This window comes from Primulina huaijiensis, chromosome 8, assembly GCF_012295235.1.
Source record: "Primulina huaijiensis isolate GDHJ02 chromosome 8, ASM1229523v2, whole genome shotgun sequence".
NCBI classification, from domain to species: Eukaryota; Viridiplantae; Streptophyta; class Magnoliopsida; order Lamiales; family Gesneriaceae; genus Primulina; species Primulina huaijiensis.
This window is the reverse complement of record NC_133313.1, coordinates 6,015,343-6,027,404: the sequence shown is the minus strand read 5'-3', so window position 1 is coordinate 6,027,404 and position 12,062 is coordinate 6,015,343. Positions and strand designations below refer to the sequence as shown.

The window sequence follows — 12,062 nt, the reverse complement described above, 5'->3', positions numbered from 1 at the left end:
TTATTTATTTTTGGAAGAAATATTGCACCGGCAGCTGTGTTCTTGTTACGCGTAGTCGAAAAATGAAACTCAGAAAATTTGCATCCCTCCCAATTTTATCGGTATTTTCTTTGACGGGATTTGTTTATTACGTGATAATATTTAAAATTATTCAAGAATGGTTGGGGTTATGGAGCTCATCTGGTTTTCTAAACGCTCTGATCTTCACTTTCTCGGCTGCTCTTTGCCTTTTTTCTTTCGTTTCCTGCGTTCTCACGGACCCGGGTGGAGTCCCATCTGGTTACGTCCCTGATGTTGAGGAAAATCAAGTCCCGGATCAAGAACTCAAGAAAAGCGTGAGTCTTGTTGAATCTTTCTCCGTTTTGGGAAGAGCTTTTTTTGGGTGAAAAGATGAAATCTTGATGAAACCCGTATAGTTTTGATGCTTTAGAATTTCTGACCAGCTTATTTTGCAATTAATTGAAAATTTTGATGTATTTGTTTGGTCATTTCTGAATCTTTTTTAATTGGGTATGGTGAATGAAGGATGAACTGGGGATGGAACTGTGAGTTGAATTGATGTGAATTGGGATTGTGGTGCATAAACTATTACATTAGGGTGCAATTGTTGGATTGGATTTGGAACCTAAGGCCACTTTGACTCTTTGGACAAAAAAGGGAAATGAGTAGTTGATATCCAATTTTTTAGGACAATGGATTCGAACTATACTAATTTTGTTGGATTTGGAATTAACTCCTGACCTTTGTCTTTTGAAATTTCTTGCATCTTCATTTCCTTATTACTCCCAAATCCAGATGTGAAAAATGATGAGGTGGACCATTTCTCATTGCCTCCACTTTCCCGATTCATTTTCGCGGGCATAATTTTAATTTTATAATTAAGCGTAGCACCAATGAAATTGAATGCTATACTCGTGCACAAAAAATTTTCCCTACGGGGAAAAAAAGGTGCTTTGTTGCCATTTATTTGATATAAATGTTCTAGGTTTGTATCATGGCATATGATTTGTTATTTTAGATCAGCGTAATGTTTGTTTAGCTATATGTGAACTGACTTGTTCGGAATTTTTTAGTATGTATGCATTTTTTTTCCATCATTGAATGATATATGTTTCAACTTATCTAAATATTTTTTGCACATTCTCCGTCACAATAATATTTTGTATCTTCACTTTCAAGAATTTGTAAATGTATTCTGCCCAAATTAAAGAAATCTATGCTATCTTGAGTCAAACATGATTAGTACTAGGTTTAATTTCAAAATATATGAATTACAATGTACAAGTCTTCTATAAACTTTAGGTTATAGATTTTTGGAGCAAATAATTGTCTTTTATGTGGGCAAACAGATCTTTAAGTTCAATTCCCTCAAGCTTAAACACACATGCATTTCTTTTCTTGGATGTGGGCTGAAAATAGATTACTTCATGGATTCATGGCTTTAGGGCGTGCATCCTAGACGCTGTGACAAGTGTTCTGCCTTCAAACCTACCCGGGCTCATCATTGCCGTGTCTGCCGAAGATGTATTCTGAGAATGGTGGGTGCTCTTCCACAGAGTTTTGTATGGATAACATGGATATGTGATTTCATACGTCTCAGAGTTTATTAAATCTTCCAGCATTTCTGTGGATCAGGATCACCACTGTGTCTGGATAAATAATTGTGTGGGCCACAGAAACTACAAGTCTTTCGTCACTTTGGTTTTCTACTCAACATTGGCCAGCACTTATTCAGCAGTAAGCAAAATCTGTTACCTTCCGTTTGTACTCTTCTGTCATTTTTATTTGCTGTTTATTTATGTCTTGTGCATTTTTAGATCATTGTCATAAGTTGTGTGCTTCATAAAGATATGGACTCCTCTGGAGGCTATTCTCTGAAGAACTTTTGTGTGAGTGTTCAGTAAATCCATCGGTAAACTATTCATTATCTCTATTATTTCTATTAAGTTTGCATAGAGAACACAAGCAGTTCGTTGATTTCACTTCCAAAGTGATGTTTTTTTTTTCTGGAACTGCATTGTAAATAATTCTTTAGGCAGCATCTGATTAAATTATATATTTCAGGTTGCTTGCGGAGTTATCACTGTGGGTTTAAGTCTGATTCTAGGAAGCCTCTTGGTCTGGCATATATACCTCATTACTCATAATCTGACAACTATAGAGGTATGAAGCATGTCTCGTATATTTGAGTCGGCTCCTTCACAAATATTTCTGCCTCTGTCTTCACTTTTGGATTAACTTCATTACCATATTCTGATTATTTAGTCTCAAACTGCAATCTGATGGTGAACTTCTGTTTAGTACCATGAAGGAAAACGATCTGCATGGCTGGCAAGGAAATCAGGGCTAACATATCGCCATCCTTTTGATGTTGGTGCTTATAAAAACATCACTTTGGTATCCCTCTGTCTCTTGTTGTATGTACGTTGTAAGAAATTTAACACCATATTTTGATCCACATTTGGATGAGATAAGTCGAACAGAGAGATAATTGTTTCTTTGGTAACCATCGATAATTTTTTGTGTTCTTTACATCTTTATTCAACAAAATCTATTTTCCAGACATGGACAAGATGTGATTATGCTTCTTTTTTATGCTTAGATCCTGGGACCAAGCACGCTGAAATGGATGTGGCCGACAGCGACTAGTCATATTAGAGATGGACTCAGCTTTCGGGCTGCACGTGATAATGATAGCTCGTAACTAATGTCATTCTCTCCTACAAAGATTTCTGGTATTCCGCCAAGTATTCCTTACAAAATGTGTGTTGTAATTAATCTTCTTATGCTTAAAGGGTAAGTCACTGAGAATTGAGGTGATTTAGCTATTGTGAATTTCAAATCCATGGCGCGAATCCACGGTGTGTTTTTTGTCAAAAGATGAACTCATGTATTTCAAATTCATATTCTTTGCCTAAAACATTTTTAGTACATTTGGACGGTATTCTCAATCAACTTTAATCCATTTCTCGCTCTCCAAGATTGTTTGACAGTAGAGCTTTATTCATCAAATATGATTTTCGAGATGGGTAAAAAGCTTGGATACCTAAGTTTACTAAAAATTGATTATCAAGACGGTCAAAAACCTCGGATACCTCAGGTTTTGCTTGGATACCTGATATACCCAAAAAAGGATTTTCGAGAATTTGAGCTTTTGTTTGAATGATGTGTTGGAGTACCGTTTTTTCATACCCAAAAGTAGCGGAGGTTAAAAATTTTGTGTCTTGACAACTAAAACTCTTTTGAGCGTTGTATGATTCAATTAAACATTCATAAGATATTTAATTTAATTTACCTTTGTGTTGGAAACGCTAGTTCCAACATCTTGGTTTTTAGACAGTAATAGTTTTTCTTGTATATCACTACGAACGATCAAATGGATTTCTTCGTTCTTCAATTGCCTAATTAGATCAACGATCGAAGACTGCGTTCTTTGTATAGATCACACTAGAAATCTATATGAAATTATGCGTTGAGATTGGAACGTTGGAATTTCGCAAATCTGACAGTGGTGTACGGCGTTGGGCAATGGGGCAAAGGCGGCATACGGGGGCTGTGGGAAGAACTTGGCCGTGAGCCGTTGATGCACAAGGTGGTGGTCGACTTTTTGATGTGTGAGGAGAGAGTTTTTAACATTTGATGTGTATATGTGTGTTGTCTTGTATATCTTCAACTATTGATTATACATATCAATAATATCAAAATTTTTGTTGTGAAAAAGTAAAAATTTACGGTAAAAAGTAAAAATCTCAAACTCTCAAAATTATCACACTACACACTTTATAATATTTTTCTCTCAACTCAATTGTGATTTTCTTCACAAATGAGAGATCTATTTATAGAAAATATTTACAAATAATCCAAAAATAAATTACATCATCACCTTCATCATCACACACAAATTTCAATATTCAACACCTAATTTTACCTAATTTTCAACATTCAAATATTCAACATTCAATATTGAATATTAAAATATTAATTTTCAACACTCCCCCTTGTGATGATGATCATAATGATTGTCTTCATTACGTGTTTTTATACTGCCTCGTTAAAAATCTTACTAGGAAAAACCCATTGGGATAAAAACCATAGTAAGGGAAAAAGAGTGCAGTAACGTAAACTCCCCCTCATGTTGACACGAACAATTCTTCACATATTTCGTAGATTGCGCATCCTAATATTATATATATGCTTTCTGAATATTGTCGTAGAAAGTGCCTTTGTGAAGAGATCTGATGAGTTTTCACTTGATTGAATGTGACGAACATCAATATATTTATTCTTCTCAAGCTCCTTGGTGAATGGAAGAACTTAGGAGGAATATGTTTAGTTCTGTCGCTTTTTATGTATCCTTCTTTCATTTGAGCAACACATGCATCATTATCTTCATATAGTATCACAGGCTTCTCGTCGAATGATAATGCGCATGAGATTTGGATATGTTGGGTCATTGATTTTAACCACACACATTCATGGTTTGCTTCATGTAGTGCGATAATCTCGGCATGATTTGATGAAGTTGTTACGAGCGTTTGTTTCTGTGAACGCCAAGAAATTGCAGTGCCTCCACGAGTAAATACATATCAAGTTTGGGAACGTGCCTTGTGTGGATCAGATAAGTATCAAGCATCGGCATAACCAATTATACTTGGCTTAGCATCTTTTGAATACAAAAGTCTCAAGTCTGTCGTTCCTCGTAGATAACGGAATATATGTTTAATTCCGTTCCAGTGTCTCTTTGTTGGATATGTGCTAAATCTTGCCAATAAATTTAAGACGAAAGATATATCAGGCCTTGTACAATTTGTAAGATACATAAGGGCACCGATAGCACTTAAATATGGTACTTCTGGACCAAGAATATCTTCATCATCTTCACATGGACGGAATGGATCCTTTTCTATGTTTAATGATCTAACAACCATTGGAGTACTTAAAGGATTTGATTTATCCATATTAAAACGTTTAAGGATATTTTCTGTATAATTTTTCTGGTGAACAAATATTCCACATTCTTTTTGTTCAATTTGTAAACCCAGACAATACTTGGTTTTTCCAAGATCTTTCATTTCAAATTCTTCCTTCAAGTATGACACAACTTCATGAATTTAATTATTCGTTCCAATGATGTTTAAATCATCAACATATACAGCAATAATTACGCATCCGGATGTTGTTTTCTTAATGAAAACACAAGGGCATATTGAATTATTTACATATCCCTTTTTCATCAAATGATCACTTAGCCGATTATACCACATTCGGCCAGATTGCTTTAACCCATATAATGATCTTTGTAATTTCACAGAATAACATTCTCTGGGTTTTGAACTTTGTGCTTCAGGCATCTTAAATCCTTCAGGGATTTTCATATATATATTACTATCAAGTGATCCATATAAGTAAGCTGTAACAACATCCATAAGACGCATTTCTAAATTTTCAGATACTGCCAAGCTAATCAAATACCGAAACGTAATTGCATCCATCACAGGAGAATACGTTTCTTCATAATCAATTCCAGGCCTTTGAGAAAAACCTTGTGCAACAAGTCGAGCTTTATATCTTACTATTTCATTTTTCTCATTTCGCTTTCGAATAAAAACCCATTTGTATCCAACAGGTTTTACACCTTCAGGTGTAAGGACTATAGGTCCAAAAACATTACGTTTATTTAGCGAATCCAATTCAACCTGGATGGCATCTTTCCATTTTATCCAATCCTGCCGATTTTTACATTCACCAAAAGATTTTGGTTCATGATCTTCATTATCATTTATGATGTCGATTGCCACATTATAAGAAAATATATCATCAATTTCTTCTATATCTTTTCGGTTCCATATTTTTCCAGTATTAATATAATTGATAGAGATTTCATGATTCTCGTCAGTTTGTGGTTCTGACAGAACGTTTTCATCATCATGTGTTTCTTCAGGAACAACATTCTCTATTTTGTGATCATCATGTGTTTCTTCAGGAACATCATTTTCTATTTTGTGATCATTGTGTTTCTCTATGAATTTTCTTTTTCGAGGATTTTTATCCTTGGAACCGACTGGCCTTCCACGCTTCAGGCGTTTTACGACATCATGACTTTGTTCAATTTGTTTCTTTGGAATTTCAATTCGAGCAGGAGCATTTACAACGTGTATATATGATTTAGTTACCCTTTTTGCATCTGTAAATGCATCTGGTATTTGATTTGCTATTCTTTGCAAGTGCACAATTTGCTGTACATCTTTTTCACATTTTTGTGTTATTGGATCCAGATGTAACAATGATGATACATACCATGTAATTTTCTTTTCGGTATGTTTCTTGTCTCCCCCTAACATTGGGAAGATTTCCTCATTAAAATGACAATCAGCAAAACGTGCTGTATACACGTCGCCTGTCTGAGGTTCAAGATATCGAATGATTGATGGACTATCATAACCGATATAAATTTCAATATTTCTTTGAGGTCCGATTTTCTTTCGTTGAGGTGGTGCAATAGGCACATACACCATACATCCAAAAATTCTCAGATGTGAAATGTCTGGTTCTTTACCAAATGCAAGCTGCAATGGGGAGTATTTATGATATGCACTTGGTCTGATGCGAATTAATGAAGCAGCATGTAAAATTACATGTCCCCATATAGAAATAGGAAGTTTTGTTTTCATAATCATTGGTCTAGCAATCATTTGCAGACGTTTAATCAATGATTCAGCCAATCCATTCTGTGTATGTACATGAGCAACAGGATGCTCAACAATGATTCCCATAGACATACAATAATCATTGAAAGTTTGGGAAGTAAATTCACCAGCATTATCAAGTCTAATTTTCTTGATTGTATAATCGAGAAATTGATTCCTCAATTTTATTTTTGAGCAAGTAATCTTGCAAATGCAACATTTCGAGTTGACAATAAACATACATGTGACCATCTGCTGGAGGCATCAATCAATACCATAAAGTATCTGAATGGTCCACATGGTGGATGGATTGGTCCACAAATATCACCCTGAATACGTTCAAGAAACATTGGTGATTCAGTTTGGATTTTGGCTGGTGATGGTCTTATAATAAGTTTTCCAAGAGAACATGCTTTACATTGAAACTTATTATTCTGAAAGATCTTCTGGTCTTTCAACGGATGACCATGTGTATTTTCTATAATTCTTCGCATCATTGTTGAACCAGGATGTCCTAATCGATCATGCCAATTGGTTAATATTGAAGAATTATCAACTACCATGTTTGATTCAATGGGACGTATATGTGTATAATGCAATCCAGTAGGGAGCATTGGTAGTTTTTCAATCACATATTTCTTTCCTGATTTATATGTGGTAAGACACATATATTTCTCATTCCCTTCATTCATTGTTTGAGTATCATACCCATGAGAATATATATCATTAAAACTCAACAAATTTCTTTTCGATTGTGGTGAATATAAAGCATCATTGATCAAAAATTTTGTACCATTAGGTAACAAAAATTGTGCTTTACCACATCCTTTAATCAAGTCTACAGGACCTGATATTGTATTCACCGTTGTTTTTGTTGGTTTTAGTTCCAAGAAATATCTTTTATCTCGGAGGATAGTGTGCGTTGTACCACTATCAGGTATGCAAACTTCAGCTTGGTTCATAGCATTTTCCATATTTGAACTTCAAAAAAATATGCAATGAAATAAAATTACTGACAATAAAATACAATACAATATAACACACTATAAAACATTATCATACGAGTACATGAAAAAATAAAATATTTTTCATATTTATTCCACCAGCAAATTGATCATTATCTGAGAAATCAATCAGAAAATCTCCAGCATCAAAATGAGTTGAACCACTCAAAGGTTCACTGTGTTCAGTAAAGTTGGTCTCTTTTTCTTTCCCCTTTATTGATTCTTTATAAAGTTTACAAAGGTGCTCAGGGGCTCGACAAATACGAGACCAATATCCTGGAGTACCACATCTGAAACAAGAACTTTCAAATGTTTTTGAGTGATTCTCATTAACACTCATATTCTCTTGATGCCTTTTCGGTGGATGGTTTGGGACGCACTTTTGAGATGAGTTATGAAAATAACTATCTCGATTATTTTCAAAACCACGGCCGCATCCACGACCACGACCACTTCCACGTCCACGACCTCGATTTTGTCCTCGACCAAAATCTTGTCTATAACTTTGATTTTGGTTTCCAGGTTTAAATTCATTTTTGCTTACGACATTTACTTCAGGAAATGCCGTTGAACCAGTGGGTCGTGCCTGATGATTTCTCATTAAAAGCTCATTATTCTTTTCCGCCACAAGGAGATAGGCGATTAGTTCAGAATATCTCGAAAATCCACGCACTCTATATTATTGTTGTAGAGTTATATTCGCTGCGTGAAAAGTGAAAAATGTTTTTTCAAGCATTTCCAATTCAGTAATCTCATGCCCACAAAATTTCAGTTGCGAGATTATTCGATACATCGCCGAGTTGTAATCACTGACTTTCTTAAAATCTTGGAATCTCAACGTATTCCATTCATCCCGGGCGGTCGGAAGTATAACTTCCCTTATATGTTCGAATCTTTCTTTTAATCCCTTCCACAAAGCCATGGGATCTTTTTCAATCAGATATTCACATTTTAATCCCTCGTCGAGATGTCGACGCAAAATATCATGGCTCTTGCCTTTTCTTGTGATGTGCATATGCCATTTTCTTTTATGGTCTCATTTATACCTAATGACTCAAGATGCATTTCTACATCGAGAGTCCATGACATATAATTTTTTCCCGTAATATCAAGAGCAATGAATTCGAGCTTTGCCAAGTTTGACATGGTGGTACTAAAAAAATTACGATGCATTTTATTAGTTAATGAATATTGCAATACAAAGTAATGGATAAACAACAAATACAAGCATTCGTAAAAATAAAGAAAACACACGAGGAGGATATTCTCCGATAAGTACAAGATTCGTGAGTATTATAACCAAAATAATTAAAAATAACTTTGTGAAAGCCATATTCTTTTTTCTTCAAAAAATTTGATGAAGAATAATTTTAGAGAACAAGATAAAGTTGGAGTGATTGAATATGTTTGTGAGATCATATTTATAGGGCAAAAACTAGCCGTTTTGTTACCGTTTATGACCGTTGGTGTACAAAAAAATAAATGTATGTATTTGTATAATTTTATGGTAATAATATGGTGTATATAATATTAGTAATGTTTTAAATAATTATGTATATCATATCACAATATTATAATGAGGTGTCATAAGATATTTTGTTTAAAAACCTTATAGACTTTTATACTTGTCGTATCCCTTACCGGGAGTGTGGGATGTCGTCTTAACATCCTCCCAGGATTTATAACAAGTTTTTTGAAAAATTTATTTTTATTATTTATAATAACATTATATTATATATTAAATATATAAACAATAAATAAATAAATAATAAAATAAATATTATTACTTTTGTTACCTTTTTCTTCTGTTTTGGAGCTTGGAAAAATATGGAGGACTTTTAGAGCTTCGTGCTGATAACGTGTTGTGAAAAAGTAAAAATTTACGGTAAAAAGTAAAAATCTCAAACTCTCAAAATTATCACACTACACACTTTATAATATTTTTCTCTCAACTCAATTGTGATTTTCTTCACAAATGAGAGATCTATTTATAGAAAATCTTTACAAATAATCCAAAAATAAATTACATTATTACCTTCATCATCACATACAAATTTCAATATTCAACACATAATTTTACCTAATTTTCAACATTCAATATTCAATATTAATATATTAATTTTCAACAATTTTATCATAGTCTAACCAAGAATCTTCTTTCATAAAACTCTTATTAAGTTTTTATCCGTTGGGCTCCAATGTATTGTGAACTATGTAGTATTTTGACAATACATGTAATGGTTAAATAATTATCAATTTTTTATAACACGTTATAATTTAATTAAACGACTATTATTTAATTAGTTAATTAATTATAGTCTCTTTATAATAATTTCATATAATAGTGAAAATTACTCAATTATTTTTAATCAGCACGTTCCAAATACATTGATTAAATAACTGTTAAATAATTATTTGGCAGCTGCTTATTTTTTAGAATCATTCACTAACTTTGACAGTTCCACTCTCTTCACAAAATTAGCAGTCAAGCTAATGATGGGAATCTGGTTAAGCATAAAAGACATATAAAAACTAGATCTAGTCGTGCCCTCAATTCAATGAACAACAATAATTCTTGTGACCCTCTATCTTCAACTTTGAAAAAAATAACGTGGTATTCACAGGTTTTTTTATTATTAATTTAAAAATTAAAAAAAAATATTTCAAAATAAAATAAATTTCAAAATTACGTTAAAACGTTATCGAAAAGAACGGATGGTGTCTAGCCGGCACTAATCCATTACTTACAAAGCACGGATGCTTTGCCACGTCACGAGACAAAGCACGGATGCTCTGCCACCTCACGACCACAAAGCACGGATATCTCTCTCCTTCCTTCATTCTCCTTTCTCTCTCGTCTTCGAAAATTCTCCCTTCCTCACTCTCTTTGACTGGCCATAATTTAACGATATGATATAGTAAATTCACACCGAGTTCAGAATTGAAAAACATTCAAGAAGAGTTATGTTTTGATACCAAAGATTTGCAAAGAACTCACAACTTGGTCGATCTATATTTTGCGTCGGATATGCGCCGATTCTCATGCCACCTGTGACCACTGCACAACCGTGAACCGTCGTGTTTAGAGAGTCTTGAGCTCGTTTCTTGCCTTAGATTGAAGTTTACAGACTTTTTTAAGGTAAAATTTTTTTTTGATTGATTCTGGTGAGATTTTGCTTCATTTATGTTTGATTTGTTATTAGTTGATGTTGTGTTTGAAGCTTGTTTTTGTTTCTTAACTTTTCAGACGTGTCCAGAAACTTCCGGCAAAATTCCGACGATTAGGTTCGGTCGTTGTTCTAAATTTTCACTTTCACTTTTTGATTTAAAACAATTATCCCTTGATTAAATGTTAATGATTAAATTATTTATGATTATAAAAAGTCATTAAATTAATGTTCATGTTATTTTTTTGAGATGATTATTCTAAAATTTTCTTGCAGAATTATATTATTGGCAATTAATCGACTGAGATATGTGAGAATCGATCATTTATGATGATGGCTGAGGGCTTGTAATTATTTAATATATGAGTTATATGTTTTTTTTCTCACAAACAAATATTCATCATTATATTATTATTTTTAATTAGTTGTAACTAACTTTGATAACTTATTTCAGAATGACAGATAATTGAGGCTCAGAAGATCCCAGTGTCTTCTATTTACAAGCGACACATATGTCATCTACAGTTTCTGTGGGGACTCGGACGCTAATCATGTTCTTAATCGTCATTGGGACTAATTAATCAATTATAATAAACAGGGTCTAAATTTTTTTTTTAAGTGCGGAACGTAAGGGAATTCATCTAATATACATATCAGTATAATAGTATAAGTCTTGTACAACAAACATCCAACTCAAACTAAGGTGTAACACCTACATGTCCAGTGTTCCAAACCCTATTTACATCAAAGTCCGAAGTCTCCACTCCAATCACGATCTCTCTCATCTTCTTCCTGACCCCGATCATGTCCCACCCGTTGCCATGCACACATACAAACACGACAACAGCAGGATAATTCCGGTGAGAAATACATCCCAGTATAAATCAACAAAACGTGCAATCATATAATCGATATAAAAGCATGAAACAAATATCAATCACATGTATTAAATCTGAAAACATAAATCGATATAAAACTGTAAATAACTCGTGACTCTACAGCTCAGACTAGACTCATTCCTAGTCTAGGGATCACGGTTTCCAGACGTTGGCATACTATATCGAATCTCAGTAATAGAAGTAAATCCACTCCTAATCAAACATCGATATAAACCAAACATCTAGTGTCTTGACCTATCCGTCAAAGCCTTTGGCACCTCCGCCAATAACTCCTCTGTGACAATGTGCAATGGGCCAGTGACTACC

At 33.8% G+C, this 12,062-nt stretch overlaps 1 protein-coding gene across 1 annotated transcript; it reads left to right on the top strand.

Annotated features, from left to right (window-relative positions):
* LOC140982264 (probable protein S-acyltransferase 15) lies at nt 1-2,955 on the top strand. The gene is made up of 7 exons (XM_073448719.1): nt 1-335; nt 1,446-1,538; nt 1,636-1,737; nt 1,818-1,889; nt 2,065-2,163; nt 2,302-2,397; nt 2,603-2,955. The coding sequence occupies exons 1-7, from the start codon at nt 63-65 to the stop codon at nt 2,702-2,704; spliced, it is 837 nt and encodes a 278-aa protein (XP_073304820.1). The 5' UTR covers nt 1-62; the 3' UTR covers nt 2,705-2,955.
* The last annotated feature ends 9,107 nt before the right edge of the window (nt 2,956-12,062 follow it).